The sequence below is a fragment of the Erpetoichthys calabaricus genome, chromosome 12 (genome assembly GCF_900747795.2).
Source record: "Erpetoichthys calabaricus chromosome 12, fErpCal1.3, whole genome shotgun sequence".
NCBI lineage: Eukaryota > Metazoa > Chordata > Cladistia > Polypteriformes > Polypteridae > Erpetoichthys > Erpetoichthys calabaricus.
In genome coordinates this window covers 31,739,010-31,766,611 of record NC_041405.2, presented here as the reverse complement: position 1 = coordinate 31,766,611, position 27,602 = coordinate 31,739,010, and the positions used below count along the sequence as shown (strand labels likewise).

General features: G+C 38.4%; 1 protein-coding gene across 1 annotated transcript in view; it reads left to right on the top strand.

Annotated features, from left to right (window-relative positions):
* poldip3 (polymerase (DNA-directed), delta interacting protein 3) overlaps positions 1-26,981 on the top strand; it is a 42,806-nt gene extending 15,825 nt beyond the window's left edge. Inside the window, exons 4-9 of the mRNA XM_028815345.2 lie at positions 12,505-12,591; positions 16,865-17,110; positions 19,271-19,351; positions 19,437-19,566; positions 20,564-20,630; positions 25,851-26,981. Coding sequence (XP_028671178.1) covers positions 12,505-12,591; positions 16,865-17,110; positions 19,271-19,351; positions 19,437-19,566; positions 20,564-20,630; positions 25,851-26,034 — 795 coding nt within the window. The 3' untranslated portion in view covers positions 26,035-26,981. The remainder of the gene's footprint in view (positions 1-12,504; positions 12,592-16,864; positions 17,111-19,270; positions 19,352-19,436; positions 19,567-20,563; positions 20,631-25,850) is intronic.
* Positions 26,982-27,602: the final 621 nt, after the last annotated feature.

Here is a 27,602-nt window from a genome sequence, read left to right as displayed (position 1 = left end):
CTGTCTCATGACTGCACAGCCACAGAATGAAGAGATTGCTGTTTGGGACTGAACACACACACAGCCCTTGATGCTTTACTATATAGTAGGTGTATTTGTATATACTGTAGTTATTTTGGGGTAAACTCATTATGACTTCCTTTTTTAAGATTTGACACTTGTGCCAGAATATTTTTGTTAAATTTAAGAAGTATTCAATTCAGGATCCTGCAACCCTAACAAAAAATTTTAAATAACAATTGTTATGACATAAACCAAGAGGCATAAGTATTGTTGCTGTCTGGAAGAAAAATGAAAACAATGAAAAAAAAGTATGGGAAACCTAATGAAGAAAAATAAAAAATATTCTTCAAAGCCAGCTTGCATGTGCAGAAGGTGTCTTCAGATAAATATTTATTCTTCTTTTCTTCCTAGAGGCCCAGTTGTCTGCAGCTTTTCCATACTCAAAGTCCCCAGGATCTGGGCCCTCCAAGGAGATCTTTGATTCATGTGATTTCTCAAACATGTCTTGATCCTTTTAAGGGCAGAAAACCCTCTTTCACATTCAGCTGTGCTCACTGGGATCACTAGCCCAATATGAGCTAGTTCGGCTAAATTTGGAAACGACTCTTTGAGCTCTGATGTCGTTGCCATTTTAGTAAAATCTGTTTTGGACTGCAGTCTTTGTATGATTGGCTTCTGATCATTTTTGACGCAACTGTCCATTCTTGCCTGCTACTTTCAAATTTTAAAATTGGAGGGGTACCATTTTTGGAGTAATGATCAAAAAGAATTTCAGCAGAATCACTTGAATCGTGAGTTTCTGCATTGAAAAGCTGGAAATAATTGGCATGTCAGGAAATCTTGCATCTATGTGCTTGACAACTGTCTCTAGGTATTTATCATACTGTATATTGCAGTTTTGAATGACATTACATCACTCTTGTGTATAAACAATGCGGAGATCTGACCATTCCTCTGCCAGACAATGATGAAGGCTTTGGAAATATCTCCCAGGAGTGTCTTTCAACTCCATGATGGACAATTTTGTGGCGAGCAAAATTGGCTCAATTTCGGTAAGATTGATATCTTACCTTTGCCAAGCCTTAGATAAGTTGGACAACAAAGGTAATACGTCTGGAAGAATCATCAGAGAGGAAACAAAATTGTACATTTTAATATATCTGCTGTAGCAGTAGGGGGCACTAGAGCTCCCTTGAACCCTCAGATACCACTCCAAACACCAGGTAAAACTATAATTATTATTTATTTTATAATAATACTGTGCACAAAGCACTCTACACTCCACACTACACATACAATACACTATAATCAATAATCAATTCACCAATAATCACTCCTCCTCTCCCAGACACTTCGCCACCCTTCCTCCCAGCTCACCTCAGCCTCTGGGCTTTCCCCACAGTCCTTTTATATTCCCTGACCCGGAAGTGTTTCCCATCCTACAGCCCATGATTCCTTATCACTTCCGGGTCAGATAAAAAGTCCTTTTCTTCAACCCGGAAGCACGTTGTTCCTTCTGGTCATGTGATCATGACGTACTTCCGGGTTATAGGGCACATACAAGTCCTTGAGCCTCTCTGCAGCGTCCTCTGGTGGGCCCCACAGTGTCCTGCAGGGTTGGGAATAAAAACTCCATTGTCCATAATTCCCTGCTGGACTTCGGGGCACTTCCATGCTACAGGGAGGGCTCCATCTAGCGGCCTGGGGGTATTGGCCGGGATGAACAGCCAGCCATCTCCCACACTGCTTAATCCTTCAGCTGTGATGTCATTTTGTTCAGTGGTCTCTCTTTCCAGTGCAGCTATGACACTCCTCATACACTGTCATAGTGACTGTACTGCAGAGTCATGAGACAGCCATCTAGGGTCACTGGCCATTTTCAGCTTAATCTGGAGAATGTTCAGAATATTTTGGATTTCCGTTAAACCTGCCATTCTAACTGAAGAATTTTGGAAGAAATAGAACAGCTGCCTTAAGATGTCATTCAGTTTTGTTAAATAAGGTACAGCAGCTGTTGCTTAGGCACTTACAAGGGCCAATCGGTGGTTTACACAGTGGCAGTTGACCAACAGTCCAGATGTTTTATCCTTAAGCAGTTTTGCCACACCTTTCTGTTTCCCAATCATAACAGCCGCTCCATCTGACCCTAGTCCAACCAGATTAGAGTGTACAGTGATCCCTCGCTATATCGCGCTTCACCTTTTGCGGCTTCACTCTATCGCAGATTTTATATGTAAGCATATTTAAATATATATCGCGGATATTTTGCTGGTTCGCGGATTTCTGAGGACAATGGGTCTTTTAATTTCTGGTACATGCTTACTCAGTTGGTTTGCCCAGTTGATTTCATACAAGGGACGCTATTGGCAGATGGCTGAGAAGCTACCCAACTTACTTTTCTCTTTCTCTCTCTTGCGCTTTCTCTGATCCTGACGTAGGGGGTGTGAGCAAGGGGGCTGTCTGCACACCTAGACGATACGGACGCTCGTCTAAAAATGCTGAAAGATTATCTTCACGTTGCTACCTTCTGTGCAGCTGCTTCCTGAAGCGACATGCTGCACGGTGCTTCGCATACTTAAAAGCTCGAAGGGCACGTATTGATTTTTGCATGTTTGTTTTTCTCTGTCTCTCTCTCTGTCTCTCTGCTCCTGACGGAGGGGGTGTGAGCTGCCGCCTTCAACAGCTTTGTGCCACGGTGCTTCGCATACTTAAAAGCAAAACAGCCCTATTGATTTGTTTGCTTTCTCTGTCTTTATGACAGTCTCTGCTCCTGACGCACACTCCTTTGAAGAGGAAGATATGTTTTTTAATTGTGAGACAGAACTGTCGTCTCTGTCTTGTCATGGAGCACAGTTTAAACTTTTGAAAAAGAGACAAATGTTTGTTTGCAGTGTTTGAATAACGTTCCTGTCTCTCTACAACCTCCTGTGTTTCTGCGCAAATCTGTGACCCAAGCATGACAATATAGAAATTACCATATAAACATATGGTTTCTACTTCGCGGATTTTCTTATTTCGCGGGTGGCTCTGGAACGCAACCCCTGCGATGGAGGAGGGATTACTGTACATAGTCTCACTCAGTGTGTTGGTTATAGTCTCCACTTTGCCATCAATCATATTACAGGTTGATACAAAACTAATTCTGACCTCTTTAGTGACTTGGCAAACATATTTAATGTAAATCATGAATTGTTTTACAACTGAGATGTCTGTGGTTTCATCACACAGAATACTGAAAACATTTTCAGCATGTAAATTTTTAAGTATGTTAGACTTTATTTCTGATGCTAAGACATCCAGCAGGTCTTGCATTATTCTTTCAGAGGTGTAATGTGCATTTTTGCCAACATTGAGATGTTGTAAAAAAGAACAACCCATTTTTTTACAGTGTTCCAACAGCTTTTCAAACAACGTTGTATGTGGCAACTCATTTTTTGCCAACCAATACATGGATCTTAAAGCTCCCACAAAGGCATCTCTCTGTAAGTTATTTAACATAGATACAGATCTTTCAATTTGACCGATTCCAGTTTGCTCTAGTACACGCTTTCCTAAAAGGTCAGCAGAAGACTCAATGTGCTTTTTACTTTATTCATGGTCCAGCAAGCTTTCTTCTTGAATTCTTGTGCATGGCACGTTTACCCAAGGTAACTCCCTCCTTGGGAAGTGTTTGTTTGAATATTTCATGCACAATGAGCACCACATACCATTTACTTTGACCATTAGCCAATCAAAATCTTTAAACCATTGTTTGTTTATGCCGGATAAGCGGTGCTTAGATTTATCAATTGGCAGAGTGTGTGCTGAAGAGATTTCCCCTGATGGACCAGCCTCTGCAAAGTCTTTGTATGAAATTACCACATCAGGAGATGATGCTACACCTTCATTAGTTTGTGGCGTCTCTTTTCTGAAATAACTGAGCAGTGTTGTTTTCTGAACACTTTTTTTTTACTTATGTTGGTAAAACGTTTGGAAAAAATTAAAACATACCTATGAATAAGACTTTTGAGTGGGAAAGTGAGAGCCTGTTGGATATTCAATGCACATTTGCACTATGGCAGGGCAAGATATGAACAAAAAAAGGAATGGCAGATGGGTCACTTTAACAAAACCTTCAGCGATTCAGTGACAAACCTTTTGCACAGGGCACAGTGTGTGCTGCAAGGGTTTCTGCACACTTTTTGCAATATGGACGCAGGGCCAGATATGAGCAAATATAAGAATGGCAGATGGAGTCACTTTAACAAAACCCTCAGTATGAGCAAATATAAAAACGGCAGAGGGAGTCACTTTAACAGGAACCACAATGAGTTCTACAAGGATTTTTGCACATAGAACACACCTAATGCTTAACCCTTAAACCGCCGGAACCAGCTATAGTCAGTTCCCAATGCAATTTGCCAGCACGCTGGAGGCAAGTATATTCAGCAAAGTACATTCATTGAATGCCGCAACTGGCTAAAGTCAGTTTCCAGTGCAATTTGGAAGCACGCTGAAGCCAAGTATATTCGGCGATGTACATTCATTGAACTCTGCAACCGGCAGAAGTTATTTTTCAGTGCAATTTGCCAGCATGCCAGAGCCAAGTATATTCGGCGAAGTATATTCATTAAATGTTGCAACCAGCTATAGTCGTGTCTCATTGCAGTTTGCCAGCACGCAGGGGCCGAGTATATTCTGCGACGTATGCTCATTGAACGCCGCAACTGGCTATAGTCTCTTCACAGAGGAATTTGCCAGCACACCGGAGCTGATCAGTCAGTGCGTATATTCATTGAGCAGCCAGCTCATGACCACTGCCGGCCTCGGCAGCACTGCAGCCTCACTGTGTCTGGGATTCAGCTGCTACACTAGACTAGCCTGCCTGCGTCAACGTTGGCCTCTGTGTGCTTGTGTGCAGCCAGTTCAAGCGCAGATGGCTCAGTGATTTACTCAATTTCATCAATGGCATCAGTTGCACCTTGTACATATAATAATTGATTGTTGCAGTAGTTTTTTGGCAGTGTGTAAAATGATCAATGTTGCAGTAATTGTGATACAGTAATCCCTCCTCCATCGCGGGGGTTGCGTTCCAGAGCCACCCGCGAAATAAGAAAATCCGCGAAGTAGAAACCATATGTTTATATGGTTATTTTTATATTGTCATGCTTGGGTCACAGATTTGCGCAGAAACACAGGAGGTTGTAGAGAGATAGGAACGTTATTCAAACATTGCAAACAAACATTTGTCTCTTTTTCAAAAGTTTAAACTGTGCTCCATGACAAGACAGAGATGACAGCTCAGTCTCACAATTAAAAGAATGCAGACATATCTTCCTCTTCAAAGGAGCAAATAAATCAATAGGGCTGTTTGCTTTTAAGTATGCGAAGCACCGCAAAGTATTTCATCCCCTGCTGAACTTGGAGAGAGACAGAATATCTGACTGTTCATTTCTTTGTAAGTGAGCAAACTTACAAATTCAGCAGAGGATCAAATACTCATTCCCCCTGTGTACAATACCACACAAAATCCGGCACAAAGCTGTTGAAGGCGGCAGCTCACACCCCCTCCGTCAGGAGCAGAGAGAGACAGATAAAAAAATCAATACGTGCCCTTTGAGCTTTTAAGTATGCGAAGCACCGTGCAGCATACTTAAAAGCTGCACACAGAAGGTAGCAACGTGAAGATAATCTTTCAGCATTTTTAGACGAGCGTCCGTATCGTCTAGGTGTGCGAACAGCCCCCCTGCTCACACCCCCTACGTCAGGATCACAGATAGTCAGCGCAAGAGAGAGAGAAAGAAAAGTAAGCTGGGTAACTTCTCAGCCATCTGCCAATAGCGTCCCTTGTATGAAATCAACTGGGCAAACCAACTGAGGAAGCATGTACCAGAAATTAAAAGACCCACTGTCCTCAGAAACCCGCGAAGCAGCGAAAAATCCGCGATATATATTTAAATATGCTTACATATAAAATCCGCGATGGAGTGAAGCCGCGAAGGGCGAAGCGCGATATAGCGAGGGATTACTGTACTCCTTGCATGAAAAAAATACGTGTTCCATTAAAATTTCACATTTTCTTTGTGAATTGTGACGTTTACTTAAAGAGCGCAGCAAAAAAGTATTTGGCATCCAGGGATGCATTAACCCCCAAGTATGTGGTGGTTTAAGGGTTAAAGAACTGTGAGTGTGTGTGTGTATTGGTTTGCTATGTACTGAACAAGAAGAGAGCAGCTGTATGCTTAGCAGCACTACACAGACTGCACTGACACTGAGAACAGAGACGTCACTTCCTGGTGCCCTTTTTCTGATATCTGACAGGCTGGTTCCACTAGTCTCTTTTTATTTTATTATTTACACTGGCTCTGCATACACCGTAATCCTGAATGCTAACAGAAGGTTAGGATTGTAACACCTTCTATTAACATATCACAGCAGTCCTCCTCTTGCCTGCCCACCTCCACATCCTCTTTGCTTGTGAACTGACGCTCCGCCCCCGCTATTAGCATGTACAGCCCCCTCTCGCCCGCCCACCTCCCCATACTCTTTGCTTGTGAACTCAGCTCCGCCTCGACCCCGCTATTAGCTTGTTCGGCATCCAGTGATCGGCAACACCCTGCTCTCCCTCGCCACTTGTGATCCTGCTTCTAAAATATTTGCCCACCCGCCCGCTCGTCATTTGCCATCTCTGCAGATCATTAGATCTGCCTGTGCCGGTAGATCTGTGGCTGTCAGCCGGGCGCTCACCTAAATTAGCCGGATGCTAGGGAGAACACTGTCCAGTTTCAAATAGTATATAACATCAGTTACCCAATGACTTAAAAGAGGAGAGTTAGGATTCTTCCAGTTGGCACACAGACTTATCTTGTTCAATAGTGTAGTAATGGCAATTACCGTTTGTTTGTCCTTCTGCACTTTAAGCCCATCTGGATGTACAACAAACACAGCTGTTAATGAGTTAGGAGGGATTGTGACACCAAGGCTGTCTGAGAGGCTTTTAAAGATTTTGGTCCAGAATAATGTTAATTTGGCACAGGCCCAAACATTTGACCCAGTGAGGCTGAAACTTGATTGCAACGTTCGTAGGTTGGATCATGCCCTGGAAACATTTTGGATAATTTCAAGCGATATATAATTTTGAGTTGAATAATTGTATGCTTTGCATATATGGAGCTTGAATGAATTCTCTGCATTGCTGCCTTCCACTCCTTTTCTGATATGTTGACTGAGAGATCCTTTTCCCACTGTCCTCTTGGATCTTTGAAAGGGAGGAACTGTAAAATGCTTTTTTATATTGCAGGAATGCTGTCTGAGTCCTCAAGACTGATCAGTATTTTTTCCAGCATAGAGGTTGGTGGGAGGTGAGGAAAACTGGGCAGGTTCTGTTTAACAAAGTTTCTAATTTGAAAGTAGTGAAAGAAATGTGTTGCTGGAAAGTTAAATTTGGAATGCAATTGTTCGTAGGATGCAAAGACATTGTCTGTGTACAGATATCTAATTGATTTAATCACTGTGGTGTATTTTAAGGCTGAAGTGGAGCTGTCTACCTGAAGTCTGACTTGTACATACAAAATGGATATAGCAGCAGCAATATGTGTATTTTTTTGTACTTGAATAATGATTACTTTGTGTTTTTTGTGATTTTTGCATTGGCTGTATTTTAAAGACAAATCAATGCTTCTCTTAGTAGACAGTACCATCACAGTATAAACAGTGCGTCTGTGAAACTATGCAACGATGAAAACAGAAAATCTTGCTGAAATTGTAATGTAGAGATGGTTTCTGGCTGGCTAAATATGGGCATGAAGTCTGATGAGGCAAGAAATATCATGCTAGTGAATCTTTTTAAAGCATTTTATGAGTGCAGCTCTGTTGCATTATGTTGTAATTTTTCTGGTTGTGTTTTTTTTTTTTTTTTTTTTTTTGAGCAGTACAATTTTTATTTTACTTTTATTGCGGAAATTCATTACCTATAACCACGGCTTTCAGGTTTGGTTTTCATTTCATTTATTTTTGCTGGTAAATGTAAACAGACAGCTTCCTTATTTGGAGAGTAAGGAACACTGCAAATTTTATAGAAGAGACTGTACAAGAAAGATATTTGAGGACCAAACACACAAAATTGGAAATGCATTGTGTAGAAAAAGTTGAAATAAAAAGAAAACTGTAAAGAATGTGCTAAAGTAGTTATTTTAGCAGGCAAACAGTAAATTGATCCAATACAGGGAAGAAACAATATGGTAACAATGTGCAGATGGTATTCAGGGAATCTCAATATTTAAAGTTAAAAGTTGCTTTTTCATCTATTTGTTTTTGCCTTGGCGCTCTCAGAAGGTAGTAACAGTTTTTAAATAAACTGTGGTATGAGAAGAAAAAAAAAGAAATGGAATATGAATAGTTTGCGTATGTGTGTGTGTTTGCATAAATAATTTCTCCATCCTTTCTTAAGCAAAGACCAGTAGATCTGATGATGAGGTCCTAAAGTAGCGTTTGAATAAATGTTTTCAACAGGCCTGTGACTAGCAAGATAGTAATAAAGGGACTGGTATGGCTGCTGTAGCTCCAAGCAGTTGTCTGTGGAAGAAAGAGAGCCATTTATGTGATGTCAGCAATCCACTTATTTGTCTGTACAGTTATGTGTAGGTGTGCACATTTCATGTATGCTGAAGTATGTCAGACTGGCAGTGGGAAAGCAGGTTTGTAGAGGTGGGTTAGAGGATAAGGGCTGGAGTAATTGTTTCACGCTGTCCTTTGACATTGGAAACAGGCACATGAAAGTTGCCATTTCAAAGTGTATGCACAAGCTGGTTGTCTCTGCCAAGAGCGGAGGGCATCCGCTCTGCATGCACAGGTGTAGCAATGAGAAGTGAAGCAAAAATGACTCCTTTTATTGGCTAACTGAACAGATTACAATATGCCAGCTTTCAAGGCAGCTACGTCCCCTTCTTCAGGTAAGGTTTGTTTATAGCCAGCTTTAATATTTCTGGTTGAGACATACAGTTCACGTTAAATTTTGTTAGCACCGAGTGAGAAATGTTTAGCCTTGTGTGTTAAAATTGAATAATTGGAATTATAAGAGAAGGTATAGAGTAAGCTTAAGTTACAATTGATAGGTCTTGGAATGAAAGCAGGTGTACTTAGGATTTGGTGTAGGCGATGCATTGTTCCTTTCCTGGTTGGCTTTCTCCAGGCACATGGAAGGATCTTCAGCATGCTTTTCTTTCTTTGTTTTGGCATCTTCACTCTTTCTTCATCTTGGTTGCGCCTTGTGGTTGCGGACAGCACGGCAGTTTTCTCTTGAAGGTTTTTACAGTGTCCTTGGTTGCTAGCATTGTTATATCTACTGGGTCAGCTGGTGATCAGTCAACTCCTGTCAATTAGCAAGGTGAATGTGCGGCTTTATATATGGTCTCTCTCTCTTTGCTTATGCACTTGCTATTCCTCAGCAAGGTTTGTACTACTAGCACCTTCATTCAACTCCAATACAGACAAGTCTTCCACCCTTCCAGTCCAGCACAGTTGCCCTTTGAAGTAAAAGGGATTGCTCCAACATCTGTTATGGCTACACCCTGTAAGTTATGGGGTCCTAGTCCAGCTATTTTGGGGGCAAGGCAGCAACTAACCATACACAGTTGGTTGTAGAGTCTAATGGACTGGAGTTTAAACCACAGTGTTGGCTGGATCCTTGCCTGTGACTCACTGTGTGATCCTCAGCAATTCATTTAATGTGTGTGTGCTGCAGTTATAGAAAGAAAAATGTATAAGAAAACAATTATAATGATTACTGCTTTTATAAGTCGCTCTGGACAAAGATATCATCCAAATATGTCAAAATGTAAACAGTACTAATAATATTAGACCAGAACGGCTGTTAATCACAAACAAACACCTACTGAATTCACATAACATTTATATCCCTCTGGTGTAGAAGACAACCAGAATACATTGGGAAAACCACTCCGAGAAGAAATAACATGAATACATCCCAAAAGCAGTCACAAGGTCAAAACTGAATTCAAATCCCTGTTCTCACTACTTTGCACAAACAGTTCTCTAATTCTTCAGCTGTGGGCCTTGGATATTTTACTTTAAAAATCAAATTTTTATTGGCGGTAGATATTTACCTGCTTTCTTCATTGGATATGCCTGCCACTAGTTCAGTAGTTGGTTAAGTAAACTGGTGCCTGAATGAACTTGTTTGTCCAGTGGTAATATTTCATATATATATATATATATATATATATATATATATATATTATTGTAATAAGAATGAGTCAGAGACATCATAAAGAGTTGGGGCAGCCACCCATAGAATATGCTCGGCTGCAAAATTGCTTCTTTTTGTAGCACGATGAGCTTAGATCAGAGTCCAGAACAGAACTGCCTGTACTGAGGCAAGATGGCAGTTTTAAAGGCCTGGAAGGGAAATGATGTCATCGGTGCAGGAACTGGGAGTGGCGTTCTCATGCCCAGAAGTGATGTCATCCTTGGGGCCGGCAATAGGCGGGATTTCCCGGGAAAGGTCTGCAAGGGACTGAGAGAGATAGTCAGTACACTCCGCCGCCCCCTGGCCTGGTGTAGAATTACTAGTGTTTAGGCCCTTCAGCTGTTTCCCATGCGCACGTGTGTGACAATATATATACAGTAATCCCTCGCTATATCGCGCTTCGCCCTTCGCGGCTTCACTCCATCGCGGATTTTATATGTAAGCATATTTAAATATATATCGCGGATTTTTCGCTGCTTCGCGGGTTTCTGAGGACAATGGGTCTTTTAATTTCTGGTACATGCTTCCTCAGTTGGTTTGCCCAGTTGATTTCATACAAGGGACGCTATTGGCAGATGGCTGAGAAGTTACCCAGCTTACTTTTCTTTCTCTCTCTCTTGCGCTGACTATCTGTGATCCTGACGTAGGGGGTGTGAGCAGGGGGGCTGTTCGCACACCTAGACGATACGGACGCTCGTCTAAAAATGCTGAAAGATTATCTTCACGTTGCTACCTTCTGTGTGCAGCTTTTAAGTATGCTGCACAGTGCTTCGCATACTTAAAAGCTCAAAGGGCACGTATTGATTTTTTTATCTGTCTCTCTCTGCTCCTGACGGAGGGGGTGTGAGCTGCCGCCTTCAACAGCTTTGTGCCGCGGTGCTTCGCATACTTAAAAGCAAACAGCCCTATTGATTTATTTGCTCCTTTGAAGAGGAAGATATGTCTGCATTCTTTTAATTGTGAGACTGAACTGTCATCTCTGTCTTGTCATGGAGCACAGTTTAAACTTTTGAAAAAGAGACAAATGTTTGTTTGCAATGTTTGAATAACGTTCCTATCTCTCTACAACCTCCTGTGTTTCTGCGCAAATCTGTGACCCAAGCATGACAATATAAAAATAACCATATAAACATATGGTTTCTACTTCGCGGATTTTCTTATTTCGCGGGTGGCTCTGGAACGCAACCCCCGCGATGGAGGAGGGATTACTGTACATTTTTTTTTTTTTTTTATTTAAACCCATTTTGTACCAATTGAGACATTTATGTAGGATGTCCTTGGTAATGTAATTTAAATGTTTTCTGTGAGAAATCTTTGTGGAATAAAGGTTTAGTCTTATTTTAAGTGTAGAATTAAGTATGAGGGATGTCCATATATTTGAAAGATGTTGTACTTTTTCTTTTACTATATAAACAATTACAATATGTTGATTCGCTCATTTGTCACTGATCAGAGGGACAGTAACTTAAATGCTGGGCTTGTACTGCTTCAGTGGGTTTTAAATTAATTTAAGGTTTAATCAATGTGTTGTGTCAACAGCAGTTCACATCTACACAATAAAAAGAAAGGTGTCTGCCTTCTGTTCTATTGCTGTGCTTTGTTGACAAGCTTGCATGTCTGTAGAAATACGGTGTTGTACCATGTTTGCCATTATGGATGCAATGAGAAGCCAAGCAAAATGACACCTTTTATTGGCTAACTGAACAGATTACAATATGCAAGCTTTTAAGGCTCAGGCCCCTTCTTCATGCAAAATAATCTGCATGATTAAAGTTAGTGTCTTGTCATTGTTGTGGCATCATCCCAGTGTTTTTTACTACATGTTTCCTTAACATTTGTATTGTAATTTTGCTCATTGTGTGCTTGTTATGCGTTTGAATATCATAGTCACGCTTGTGGCTCTGGAATACACCAGCATTATTATGTCTTGACAGCACTGTGCAGAAGGGGCTGCTTTATTTGTTTTATCTCTGAGGTGTTCTGTAGATGCACGTCAGTTCATCATTATTGATGAATGTTTATTCCACCCTCAAAACAGTTACATCTCTGCTGGTACCAGGTATTGTTTCAAGCTATTGCAGTCACCTTTTATAACTGCATACTGTGCCAGTCTTGGTGGGCTGAAAATCACATTCCTTCATTCTATGAATTGGACAGTGTGGGAAAGAAATTGTTCTTATATAAATGAAAGCATAAGAAGGTGTGATTTATGTTGATTGATCTGTCTGAAATACTTTCTTTGTTTTTCTCTCCAGGGTCTCTCTCAAGATGAAAGCACAGATGGCATAATTCCAAATAAACAGATGAAGATAACCACATCTAATAATTTTGCACAAAAACTGGTGAGCTGATTTGCCCGACTCAATTGTTTGTCTTTCATAATATTCACTTACTGTAAAACTGAAAATGAAAATATTCACATAATGGGCTGTCTCCTTAATATCACACGTGGATTATATGGATAATGAAGTGCATTCATCTCCATGTACTTTAATACAAGAAATAAAATAGACTTGCTTAATTTAAAAGTAGTATTTTATTTCTCTGAATCTTTTTTTTTTTTTTTTTTGCAAGTTGAGGCTGCATGTGAAATTAACCACAATTAAGCAGTAAATAAGCATTGTTGGCCAAGCTCAAAATTCTACCTCTGTGCAGTTGTCCCATTGCGTTTAAGAGAACTGAAACTGCACATTACCAGCAGAAATTTTTGGCAAAACATTTGTAACATGTTGCAGAGTGAAAGCAATGTGTTCCTTTCAAACTTGTGCAGTATTGCAGTGTAGTAAGTCAGAAACAGAACAAGTGGCAAGCGTACAAGATTTTTATGTTGATGCAATAGCACATGATTAAGGTGTCTTCATCACACCATAACCCTGCATTGCATTTATCATCCAAAATATTGTGGTGCTGCTGTAATCTGAGACAAGTTATTCATGTCTTGTAGTACCCACATTTCCGTGTTAACTAATAATAAAAGGTTACAGATTCAGTTCGTCGTGCTCCACTTGTAAAAATACATGTGTGTAAGTAGTATTACTTGTAAAGTGTCTTGGGTGGTGTTCAAGAAAGAAGAGGGACTATAGAAAACACATTTCATATTGTGTGTCAGTTACATTGTACATCTTGAACCTGTGTGTTTATATAATGGTTCTAAAAGTATAATGTTGCCTAGACTATGGACTATATCATCACAAAACCTTTAGTTAGTTTAAAAAATGAGCTATGAAAATATACATATGTGTGGCCTAATGAACTCTGCATGATATGCAGCAAACCTAAGTCATCCATGGCTTTTGACTCAGCTGTTAGGCAGCCGTAATGAGGCTGATCCCTTAATTGTGGTACAGAAAAGTTATGAGCAGAGGAGACGGTATGTATGTGTATGAAAACGGGTCAACAGTGAGCATCAGTTACAATGTGCTGAACCTTAGCAAACAAGTCATAGTGCTCAAGCTCATTGCAGTTCCAAAATTTGTATACCAATTTAATACTGTACTTTTAAAAAGCCATGTACTATACAGTATGCTCTTACAGATTTTTAGGCCACATGGTCCTTGTTCTGAAGCAATTGTGACTTTCTAGGGAGTTTTAATTAGTTGTAAGAGATTTTCTTAACAGAAAGTAAAATGGATCCAAATGTAGCAATAGTACGCATACTAAGTTTAAGTTAATTTTTGAAATGTATTAGTTGGTTATATTAGTTTATTAAGGAGTATTTTTGTTTTTCATTACACATAAAAATTCCAATAACACATCTCTCTTCTATAATTATATTCTACAATGTGTCATCCAACTTGCTTCATTTGCATGAAGAAGAGAGCACCAACGCAAAAAGTTGATTGTCAACAGATCAAGAAACTGACAGACTCCATGAGTGGAAAGCTTGTGACTGTTATTGAAAAGAAGGATGGATGGCTATATTGGTCACTGATTTTTTTTTTTTTTTGGAAATGTCACAAATGTTAATTTGTAAATTTTGAGTTGTTTGTTTATAATTCTCACTTTAACAGATGAAAATAAACAAGTGAGATGGGAAAATTTACGTTTTTCCTTTAGTTGCGTAATAATTCTGCACACTAATAGTTGCCTAATAATTGTGCACACATATGTATTACCCTGGGAATGTTCATTCTCACATTTCCTTTGTAAAACATTTAGGTTTCAGGTTTATTAACATTTTGGATTGTCTGATAGCACAGTATTTGTTCCATATTAAAATTAATCCTCAAGAATATAACTTGTGTAATAGTTGTACACACAGTGAATTAATGTGTGTGTATGTGTGTGTGTGCGTGTGTGTGTGTGTAAGTATGTATGTATGTATGTATATATGTTTATGTATATATATATTTATGTATATATCTATCTTTCTCATATATATATATATATATATATATATATATATATATATATATATATATATATATATATATACACACATACATACATACACATACTAGGGGGCTTCGCTCGCCAACCCCTGTGTTTTGGTTTTCCGGATACACACTTTTAAGATTTTTTTTTTCTTTGAATTGTTGCTATTTCATTAGTTTCACTTTTATTTCAGAACTTCTTTAAAAACAATATTTGGAATTGTTAGAGTCCCAACATGCTGTATCTTTTAAATGAGGTTCGTGAGACATGTGTTTAATGACTTTGTACTATAATTCAGGATAGGTTTCTCTGTTTGGAATTTTAGCACAGACAAAGCGATCTTCATCATAAGCAGTTAATTTTTTTTTTGCAAAGTAACCAATAAATGCATGTAAGGAAACCCCGTTTTTGAAATTCTCTGACTTAAACTTCAAAGCCTTACAATATTTACATCTGACATATCACCAATGTCCATATATTTGATCTCTATTCGCCTTTTTGTTATATCTTTGAGTAATAATTTCTCTTTGTTTGTGTGAATGCGATGTTTACTTTCTTTGTTTTGACACTTGCGTTTTTTTCTGTTTTCATATTCTGTATCTTGCTCTACATGTGTTTCGCGCCTACGTTTTTTTTTTTATTCTTTTGAATTCCTCTGTTTTTATTATCTCTAACCTGCTCTGCATGTGTTTAGCTCCCTTGTTTTTTTAACCTCTTTATGACATTTTACTTTGTTTTCTACTCTTTGTCTTCTATTTCTGACATTGCTTTGTCCTGCTATTTTTTCAATTACACCTGGTCTGTGGTGATTATTTTCCCTTTATTCGAGTAATAATTTCCTTTTATTTGTGCTAATGCGGTCTTTACTATCTTTTTTTGATAGTGTAGCGACCTTCGCTTCCGGCTCGAAAAGAGAAGTAAAAAAAACCAGACAGACGTAGTAAAGTCTCACAAAAGTTTTACTTGAACAATCAAGAAAAAGAACGCCGACTTCATGACCCCAAACACAACCTTCTAGCACCCTCTCCAACCCCCTCATCCCGTTCCAGGATCTCCCACTCCCCCCCCTTATCACACCAATCAATACCCTGCTGTCAGTCTTCCGTGCTGTACTCCGCCCTCCCTCGATCGAACCTAATAGTCACTCAACCTGCAAGGGACGTTACAATACTTTTGAATTTTCCTGCTTTCATATTCTTTACCTTTCTCTGCATGTGTATCGTGCCATCTTTTTTTTTTTTTTTTTTTAGCCTTTTGAATTCTACTGCTTTCATAATCTCTAACCTGCTCTGCATGTGTATAGCGCCAACGTTTTTGAACATCTTTATGAAGTTGTACTTTGTCTTTTAATTCTGAGCCTGATTGGACGTGCTTTTTTTTCAATTACACTTGTTCTGGGCTGATATTACTTTCCTTATTTTCTGAATTTGCACCTAGATTATTCTTTTTTGCATTTTTTTCTCTCCAACACTTTTGAGTCTCTTTTCTCTGCACTGCTCTTTCTTCTTTGCTTAGTCATCGATGTTTCATTCATAACGTATTGTCCTTATACACTTTATATGCGCTGAGAGCCCTGAATCTGTGTGTGCTCAAAGCCTTGACACGACTGAGTGTTTTGCTGCCCGTGGTCTTATTTGATATTGGTTGTAAGTAGGGCATGTCTTTTTAAGAATCTCATGTTTTACGTCCCCGCGAAACGGTCCTGGGTCAATCTCTTGGCACAAAGTCTCATGTTTAAGTACCCGCAAGATGAAAGAGATTGCCCACGGAGCGGTCTTTTTTGCACAAAATACGGTCTTTTAAGTGTCTTCCGTGATCTTCACGTGAAGATCATGTCTCGTCTCCCTAGTCATTGTGCCATATGCACTTTGACAGTTGAGTAGTAAAGCTGTGTGATTGTTTTTTTTTTTATTTATTTAGAATCTTAAGCACCCGTAACTGTACAATTAACTTGGATGAAAGCTGCTTTTTGCCTAATTCTTTACTATGTGTCCACCTGTTTAATAAGTTTTAAATGATATAATCTGTTCATTTTGAATATTAATTAATATTAACAAGAATTATTGAATTTGAGTATTATTTAATGTACTATTTGTTTGAGTTTGAAAATTGAAGAATCCTATTTAAAGTGAATGATTTTTGACTGTAAAGAGTTGTAATATTATTAAAACAGTTCAAAATATTTAATGTTTCAAATTTTATTATGTATCTCTTTTTAATGCATTTTCCTTTCCTTTCTAGTCTACTGCCGGTGGGTCCCGATTCTCTTTGTCTAGTACTGTGCCATTAACAAAAGTAGTCCAGAATGACACTTATACAGCACCTTCACCTACCATCCCTGTTGGATCAGCACCGGCTGCAAAACCACAACAGCAGCAACAGTCTTTCTCAACAGTCCAAGCGAAGACACTATCCGGTGTGTCAAGGACACTGGTCACACAGCAGCCTACTGCTGTTGAAACCCCAACAGAGCAAACACCGACACAGGTATTTGAAAGTCTGCTTTGTTTATTGGATGTGATTCTAATTTGAGCAGTAATATTGCCATTGAGTGAGCCTTTTAAGAGCAGGGGAAGTTTGTCGTCTGGTAACCACAATGTAAACGGTAGGCTTTTTGGCTCAAACATGCAAGCTACCCTTTCCATGTGAATTAAATGTACTGTACATAAAGGAAGAGTGAATTCTGTAGTTCATTTGCTTCTCTATTTAAGAAAGTGCCTTCTCAGTGGATGCCTTGTAAACAAAACACCCATTTCCCAGCTTCCTTTATTCATTTTGACACACATTTTCTAAACTCACTTATTTCATTACTGGGTCATTGGGAGCTCAAGTTTATCTTGAGCAAAAGGAACGCAGGAACTAACTGGCAAGTGTGTTCCTGCACCCATGCACACGTATCAGGCCAGGTAATTCAACCTAATATGCCTATGTTTTGGATGTAGGCGGAAATCCATGAGAACATAGAGAAAATATGCCCACTTTTTACTTTCAGAGACCATGTTGAGAACCGAAGCCAAGTCTTTGTAAAAGCGAAGTAGCACATTGTAAAATGTGGAATTTAAATCAACATCACAATCCTGTCGCTCTCATAGAATAATTTGATCACTTTTGACTAGTGTTGGAGGAAGACTAAAATTTTGACTTTTGTAAATCAAAGTGCAGAGTAGCTGGATAAAAAAGAATCTCCCAAACTACATTGTGAAGAGTTCTGGCTGTAAGTTTTACTAATGAAGATAACAGGCTAACTGTTCAACACTACAAAAAGGCTGATCATAAAAAAGAGAAGTGCAAAAACACATCTGTAAAATACTGCAGCTTTGCACAGAATATCTGGAGTAACACGATGGTAAAATTAGTGCAGGTAAAATAAACAATCAGGTTTTCTTTTACAATCTAATGTCAGATTTTGCCTTTGAACACAACATTTTTTTTATATAAATTCACATTATATTTGAATTGAAATGTTTGCTCTGTCAGGCCTAGTGCTTGATAAAGTGACCACTGAGAGTATATTACTGATTTCTGCTTTTGTGACCCATTTAGAATGAAAGGTAGTGTAACCTTATTAATCCAGCTTACAGTTTGAAAGTAATGAATTCACAACATATCCATAAACTCCTGAAAACATGTACAGTGTGTTGTCTGGTCATTTTTTAAATATATTAAACCATTTGTGTAGGACAGAAAACTAAAATCTGTGTTTTTTTCTCTTCTAATTTGGATTTTGATAATTGTATGTCTTTTGGTTGTGGTAATATTATTCCATTCTGCATAATTTTGTACTATCCACTTTATGAACTAGCAGTTTTAATTGAAATTTATAATTTTTAAATTAATGCCATTTAAGACTAAATTTGGTTTTAAATGCTTTAATTGAAATATATGTTTTAAACCTGCCATACCATACCATTTCCTAAACCCACCTAATCTTGAGCAAAGTCACGGGGGGCTGAACCCTGTCCAGCAATCATCCGGTAAATCACATGGGAACGCACAAACACACACCACAGACGGGCCAATTTAGTGTTGCCAATCCCCCTTGTCTATACAACAGCACTGTTCACAGTTCCTCAGTGTTCTGCAATATGTGCATGTTTTGCTTTTCTAATATTTGTCCCTTTGAACTGTAATCGTGCATTTTATATAATTTTATACAGCACTTTTTTTATTTTAGGCCATTAGAAATACAATACCATTTATCTTTGGGATACATTACAGTACATTTTATTTTACGTCCATAACCTGAGAACAAAATGGACAAGTACAACATTTGCAGTGACCTTGCAGTAAATGTGACTCGTCATAGCAGGTTTGGCCACCTCTTATATGAAGCAGGTTGGGTCGGTCCTTACTAGCTAAAACCTCTCTCATTGTAAATCATGGTGTAGGTTTCCATCACAGTTGATTTAGAATGCAGTTAAAAGTTTGACCCTCCATTTAACTGTCTGTTGGCTTTGTTGATATTTTCATTCTAAAGCATTTTACATTAAGGTTTTGTAGAACATATATTCATGCAATTTTAAGCAAAGGCAAGGTATGTGACATCCTCTGGGTGAAATGACAAGTCAGCACTGTATAATGCCATCTTTTCATTTCTGTTTGTCTCAGATTACATGATACAGTATGTTTATTATGTTTACATTGTAGCTGCCTGCATTCAGTCCTTTGGAAGGAACAAAGATGACTGTAAATAACCTTCATCCAAGAGTAACAGAGGAAGACATAGTGGTAAGTGGTAGCTTCAATATGTTTTGGTGTTGGCTTCTATGTGATATTCAGATCTGGTTAATTTTAATCCATTTTCTCCTCCTAGGAACTTTTCTGTGTCTGTGGTGCTTTGAAGAGAGCCAGGTTGGTCAAAGCTGGTATGGCAGAAGTCGTGTTTGTCAAAAAAGAAGATGCCATCGCTGCTTACAAGAAATACAATAACAGGTGCCTTGATGGTAAGACCACATCTTGCAGTGCTGACTTTTTAATTTAACTATTGGTTTTTAGATTAAATACAGCTAACATATTTTTTTAAACTGTTTGCTCTGACAGAAGTGTTGTTAAGATGGCAAATGACAAATGGAGAAAAATGGCCATGGTTTCTTTTAAGAAAAAAATACTATAATATTCAATTCCAAACATACAGATATGTTCCATATATATATATATATATATATATATATATATATATATATATATATATATATATATATATATATATATATATAGATATATAGATATATATATATATAGATAGATATAGATCTATATCTATCTATCTATCTATCTATCTATCTATCTATCTATCTATCTATCTATCTATCTATCTATCTATCTATCTATCTATCTATCTATCTATCCCCATACTGTAAAAAGCCCATGCTCCTAGAGACTATTGAAATTGTCAAAAAAAAATACACATGCAGAGATGTCAGGTAATTGTTAATTAGTAGTTAAGTAGGCACTCATAATATTATTTTCATTGTCCCCCGCAGGCTTTACATTCGATGTCATACACCTTAAAAAACTTCACGATAAACAACATTACATATAAAAACCTTGTCCCCTTACCTGGATCGAACCTCGGACGTCAGAGGCTGAAGCAAACACCTCTGATAGTGAGCCACGGTTGCCGATTCATTTATTTGACTGGGTGAAGATCAGAGCATTACATTCTTAGGCAGGGCAGCCAGACAGAAACAGACAGACAGACACTCACTTTCACACATAGACGTTTAGATATAAGATAGATATAGATGTATGGTGATAGGTCTGTACAGAAACCTTTACTTTCCATATTGATGGTGAAAACTAAAGCACTTGACAAAGAACAGTAAAATATCTCTTTTAAAGCATAACACTCGTATGCAGTAGTTGTGGTCTTGCTTATTTTGTGCAGTTATTTCCTTGACACTGCATTTCCATGTGACTCTTTGTGTACTTTCTTTTTAGGCCAGCCAATGAAATGTAACCTTCACATACAAGGAAATGTTATCACATCTGAACAGCCAATTTTGTTGTAAGTACAAAACTGCTCAGACTTATTTCTTTGGTATGTGTTTTCATTTTACAGTTTACAATGCTATGAATAGTCCCATTAAAACTCATTTAAGCAAGTTTATCATTTGAAAGTTGTAAGCAACCGTAAGCGTGGCCTTTTAGCTTCACAAAACATGAATAACCAAATAACTTTACAGCTTCCCAGATTTAAAAATGCTCAGCACAATATAATAAAATGTCTATGTTATTTAAAGTCTATAAACGGCATCCCTACATGTACAATACTGCTACCATTATCATATAATAAAAACATACATTTGATGCGAGTCTGTAACATCCTGTGCAAATTTATGGTACTTGTAAAAGATGTTATCTTTCCTCGTACACGGACATTCACATCAACGTGTCATTTCAATGATTTTTTCTGTTCAGTTTTATTCTTGAATAATACTGAATTTGGACGCAGTTTTAATCTTGAATTCTTGAATTAAAAATTGTTCAAATGACATGTTGATGTGAATGTCTGTGTGTGAGGAAAAGTAACATTCACCATAGACATTGCGGTGTCTGTTTGCTCAACAAGTTTTTAGTATATTTGTATGTTTTCTATTGAGAAAGGCAGACCGCTTGTATAAGAATATACAAACTCTGACAAATGAAAGGCGACTATTCAGCTAATCGGGATGGTTAGGTTAGCCAATAGCTAAGTTGTCCCCAAGATTTCTGCTTCAACTAGGTTGATTTGTCAGTTTGTTTCCTTTGCCAGCATAATGTACCACGATATAAACAAGAGAAGCACATGTGGATTGAGCAGTGAAGTTAAAGACTGACCAGGAATTCTTTTTCTGAGCCATCATCTTGGCCAATATGCTTTGCGTGAAGTAATATTTTTCCATTTCCCACATGCCTTTTTCTGACATTGTAGACAAGTTTGTGCTTTTGTGGATTTATGCAAGGGTCACCCAAAAATGTTGAACTATTTTAATGCCAAGTAATTTAGTGTAGAATTGTAAACATACTTGTGGAATAACTAGATGTATTTGTATACACTCCACATCTTTCTACGGAATTTCCAACAACTTTAACAGCCTTGTACTACTAAGAATAAAGAAAATGTATGCTGTACTTACAGCCATATTTTAGTACACTTATAGTTGACAGTTTTGAAAATTATATGACAAAAATAATATATCCCTTGGCTACTGAGAGCTCCTTTGAAAGCTTTCTGGTCGTAATCAGTTCGTCTGGTCAGAGGAGTTTATTAATACCTTGGAAAAGCTCCAGACTGAGCGCTGCAGTTGGGCAGCAAGAGTGAGGTGCATGAATGAACACCACCTGGCATTCTGAAAAGCTAAAATTTGTGAAGCCCAACAACTTCACTGGTTCCAGTGCTTTCATCAACAGCATCGTATCCAGGTACATTGGTTTTAACCGCATGTGGTGAATGTTCATTGTTAATTTTTTTCCTCACAACAAGAAATTTCAACAATATCCTCTTGTTTAAAAAACAGGTCACAATGGTGTGCCATTTTGAGCGTCATCTGTGCTTGAGCTGTATTGTCCCATGGCACTTGAGAATACAGTATATTCAACCATAATTCCCTGCTTGAGATATCCAAAATGACAAAACCCCTTTTTATATTTTTGTTTTCCTACCTCTGTGCTTGAGTAGTGAAGTGTGGGAGGGTTTTAATAATCTCCCCATTAAAGTCTACATAACCTGTCTGTAGCAATCTCGCTTTCCTGCAGAAATTTGTTGTAATGAACTTGTATTAAACTATAAAATATCAAAATATAATCTTCTGCATTGACATTCTTAATTTTGTATCAGAATAATATTCTATTTATATTTGTAATTAATTTAGATCACTTTGACGTTTAAGAGTCTTTTCGGGTTGATCAGTTTCAAAAAATCCAAACTAGATACACTGTGATTCAATGTTGTATAATAATAAAGTGTGAAAACTTCCCAAGGGGGCTAGTTGGGCATCTGTGGGATGTGTTAGAACAAACGTGGTGGCTCCTCCATCTCCTGGTAACATCCTGACGCCAGATATCACAGGACTCCTTCCGAGGTCTTGTAGATCTGTGTCTTGGCGAGTCAGGGCTGTTTTAGTGGCCTGTATTCATTCATTAGCATTAGAAAGATAAGCACACAGCACACAATTTAAATGAGAGAAAAATGTGTTGACCTTCATAAGTGAGAAAATTGTTATACAAGAAATAGCCACTCATCTGAAAATGACCATGTCTGCTGTTAGGGCAATAATTAAAAAGTTCAGACCAGCCGTTACCAACTTGTCTGGAAGAGAACCCAAGTTTATTTTGCCTCCACGCACACTAAGGAGGATGGAAAGTGACGTAAGTAAAATCCCCTAGGACCACTGTTGGAGAAATACAGAAAAAGTAGCATCTTGGGGTCACCAAGTCTCCAAATCTACCATAAGATGCACCTCCATGCCAACAGGTTTGGATATTATTATTATTAAATGCTGCTGGAACTTTAATTGAAACTGTGTTCTGAGGTTAAAGAAAATGAAACAGACATTCAAGACGGGTTTGGCATAAAAAAGGATGATTATACCAAAAAGAACCTGACCCCCACTGTCAAGTATGGTGGACATTCTGTGGTGTTTTGGGGTGGTTTGTCCTCCAAAGGCCCTAGGAACCTTGTTATGGAACATGGCAGCATTGACTCCATGAAGAACGTGGAGATTTTAAATTTAAATCCCAGCCTGTGAGTCACTGTTGGATCTTCCAACAGAACAATAGTCCAAAACATATATCCAAATCAACACCAAAATGGTTAAAGGAACACCAAATTGAACCTCTGCTTTGACTGTTTCAAACTCCATACTTAAACCTCACCGAAAACCTGTTAGAAGAGCTGAAGAGGAGGTTGCACAAGAGAGGACCTTGATGGTCTGGAGAGAATGTGTAAAGAGGAATGAGCCCAAATTGTCTGCTGTGTGTTCTCCAGCCTTATAAGATGTTATAGCTGAAGATTCTGTAGTTTTACTGGCAAAGGGAGATTGTACAGTGTTTTAAAGGCAGGGATGCCAATAATCGTGGCACATGTAGGTTTTGTTCAAAATAATTACTTCTTGATAAGGAATTCATTTTTTCTCAGAATAAGTTCACTTCAGTTAAAGGTTGGATTTCTCTCTTTTTTTTCAATGTTGGATTAAGATAATTCACCAAAAAGTGATTTTTCATTTTTTACTCGTCTTTACCAGGGGAGCCTATAATTGTGGTGGAGACTGTTCTGTATATATGTGCCATGTACAGTATATGCTCTATGTGAGTGTGGAAGTGTATATACAATGGGTATAGGAAAGATTCACCCCTTTCGAAATATTCCCATTTTTTTTGCTTTACAGCCTTAAATGACAACACACACCAAAAATATTTCTTCCCGGTTTTACTTACTCAGTGCAACCCATAACATCCAAGTGAAAGATATCACAGCTCAGAAAAATGATTAAAAAATCAAAAACAAGACATACTGAGATTAGTAAAGGATCACCCCCCCCAATGTCAATGTCATTTTGTTGAACCATGTTTTGCTTTAATGACAGCCTTGAGTCAGTTGGGATACGCCTCTATCAGCTTTGCACATCTAGATTGAGTAATATCTGCCCACTCTTCTTTACAGAACTGTTCAAGTTCGGTCAAATTGGATGGTGATTGTTGGTGGACTGCTATCTTTAAATCTTTCCACAGATTTTCAATGGGATTTAGGTCTGAGCTCTGACTGGGCCACACGAGGACATTCATTTTTTTCTCCGTCAGCCACTGTGTGGTCAATTTTGCTGTGTGCCTTGGGTCATTGTTGTGTTGAAAGGTGAACATTCTGGCAGATGGTAGCAGGTTTTCCCTCAAGAACTTGACGGTATTTTGCCCCATCCATTTTTCTTTCTACCCTAATGAGAGCCCCAGGCCCTGCAGCAGAGAAACATCCCCACAACAGGATGCTGCCACCTCCATGCTTTACTGTAGGTATGGTGTGTTGTGGATGGTGAGCTGCATTGGATTTCTGCCAGGTGTACCATTCGATTTTGGTCTCATCTGACCATAAGACCTTTTTCCACTTGGCATCAGAATCTTCAAGGTGCATTGTGGCAAAGCTCAAATGAGCCTTAATGTGGCCTTTTTGAGAAGTGGCTTTTTCCTTGCGACCCTCCCGAACAAGCCACAATTGTGGAGCGCTTGTGAAATTGTTGTCACATGCACACAATGACCACTCTTTGCCATAAAATCCTGTAACTCCTTCAAAGTGGCCACTGGCCTCTTGGTAGCCTCTCTTACCAGTTTCCTCCTTGCTCTTCCGTCCAGTTTGGAGGGACGGCCGGATCCAGAGAGGGTCCTAGTAGTACCAAACACTTCTTTATTATGGACTTCACTGTGCTCCTTGGGATTGATAAAGCCTTTGAGGTTTTTTTGTATCCATCTCCTGCCTTATGTCTGTCTACAACACCATCCCTGAGATCTTTTGAAAGTGGCTTGCCACCCATAGTCAGTTGTTTGCTGTCAGTTGCACTACCAAGCAAGGGAATGTCCAGGAACAGCTGTTTGTATGCTTCACTAATCACACGGATTACAACTGATCACAGGTGGAAGCCAGTAACCATGGTCTGCAATGAAAATGGGGGGCACTTACACCTGATTGAGTTTAGGGGGGGAAGGTGATCCTTTACTCATCTCAGTATTTCTTGTTTTTGATTTTTTTTAATCATTTTTCTGAACTGTAGCTATGATATCTTTCACTTGGATGTTATAGATTGCATTGAGTAAATAAAGCTGGAAAAAATGTTGGTTTGTGTGTTTTGATTTAAGGCTGTAAAGCAAAAAAATGGGAATATTTCAAAGGGGGGGGATTCTTTTCTATACCCACTGTATGTATGTGTGTGTGTGTGTATATATATATATATATATATATATATATATATATATATATATATATATATATAATATTTTTTTTTTTTGCATGCTTACATAGATTCTTAAAAGCCCAACTCTCCTGAAGAGCCTCAATTACATTATTTTCTAGTACTTAGTAGAATTATTACAGTACTCTACCTGTCCATTTAGAATTTAATTGATTTGAACTAAATCATTTGTGTGCATCCCATTTCACAGATTTTACTTTCGTCTGTTTGCAGATGTATTACTGAAAAACTTTTCCTAAAGAAAACACGGCCGTCATTCTGACCCACATTTTTATTTTATTTTTCTTAAGGAGACTGAGTGACTCACCTGGGCAAAAGAAGGATCCTGCTTCGCTCCAGCGCAACAGTAATCCTCGACCCCCTACACAGCCACAAGCTGAAGTGGACCCTGATACTATCTTGAAAGCTCTGTTTAAGTCATCGGGACCCTCGACTGTAATAACACAGGCCACTGCTTTCCGTATTAAAATATAAATTGCGATCTGGTTGTATGAACCACGATGGAGAACAGGGATTGGGATTCAGATTTAAGGGTGTTGGGATGAAAAGTAAATAAGGCCTTGATCTGTGGATTTTTTAACGAGAGGCATTGATTGATTGAGCCTTCAATCTGAGAGTGATTTTTAATCCATCCACTTCTCTGAGGCAGCGTGGAGTCTCTGCCCTCCTCCTTGTCATATATGTGGACTTTTTGCATTAACTTCAAAGATGTGCTTCAGCAGGTACCATATACACAAAAATGGCAGTTGACTTTCAGATTCTCGTTTAGCCACTAAACGGAGAATAATAGTTGGAATTGGGCGTTACTCCTTTTAAGATGTGCTTAAGTAGTTGATCTTACTTCTTCTTTACCAATGTAGTTATCATCAGCATCCGTCGTCTTTTTAGAAATAAAGAATTGTAACATAAAACCCTTATACTGTACATGTAAATTGCTAAGTTTATCATTGATTTTATTTTATATACAGTATATATATTTTGTTGCTTTTGACTACATTCACTTAAATAGCATGTCATAAAGTGCCCAAAGCCCCCTGCCACCACACTCCTTCTCCATAAAAACAGAAGTTCTTAACTAGGTGTCATTAAGGAGCAACGCAATGTGATGTGCTGTTAAAAACACTATGAGGCAATGGGTTGAAACAAAATAAAAATTAGGCGCAGCATCCCATGGGTGTCAAAAATCTCAAGATCACGAACAGGGCATGACAGTGGCTTCCATGTCTGTAGTACAGAAAATACAAATATTTGTACTTTGTTTTGTTGTTGTTTTTTTTTTTTTTCTCCCTTCTTGTGAATAGATTTTCTGGATGTGGAGTCTCCTCTTCATACATAAATGGGGATTTTTGTTAAAAAAAAAAAAAGAAGTTATTGGAGCTTTTTTAGACATTTCAGATTAATGATTAAACGAACAAAGTTAAGCTGGTGTCCAGGTGATTATCTTTCTTCACTAATATTAATGTTATGGCAAAGCATCTGTCGTCACTTATTTTATGACAGGATTCTCTTTTTTTTTTTGGTTATGTGGTTGTGTAAAAATGGTGCCACACGTTAAAGGAACAGATTTTTAAGAGTTTCTTATTTTGGCATATGTGAAATCCGAAGTACTGTGTTAACTCTTGTCACCGCTTCTTTTGTTTTCAGCACTAATTCACTTGTGTCTGTCATAAATAACTGACTTCCTTACGTAATGGAGCCATTTGTGGGTGCTTACACGGCCAGGCCTGCTGTCATGTCGTCCCCGCCACCACCACCTGACAGACGAGGTGAACACACCGGGCAGAACAGATCCTGGCAAGCAGTAAGGAGGGAATGCCTGTATGGCATCCATTAAGTGTGTTAACAATCTGAAGTCCTCTCGCCAGAGTCTTCTATTGTGTGTTAAAGTTTTTGAGCAAGACTTGGAATTGGAAGAAACTACGTGCACAGACGAGAACAGGCCATTCAGCCCAACAAAGCTTGCCAGTCCTATCCACTTATTTCTTCCAAAAAAAACATCAAGACAAGGTTTGAAAGTCCCTAAAGTCTTACAGTCTACCACA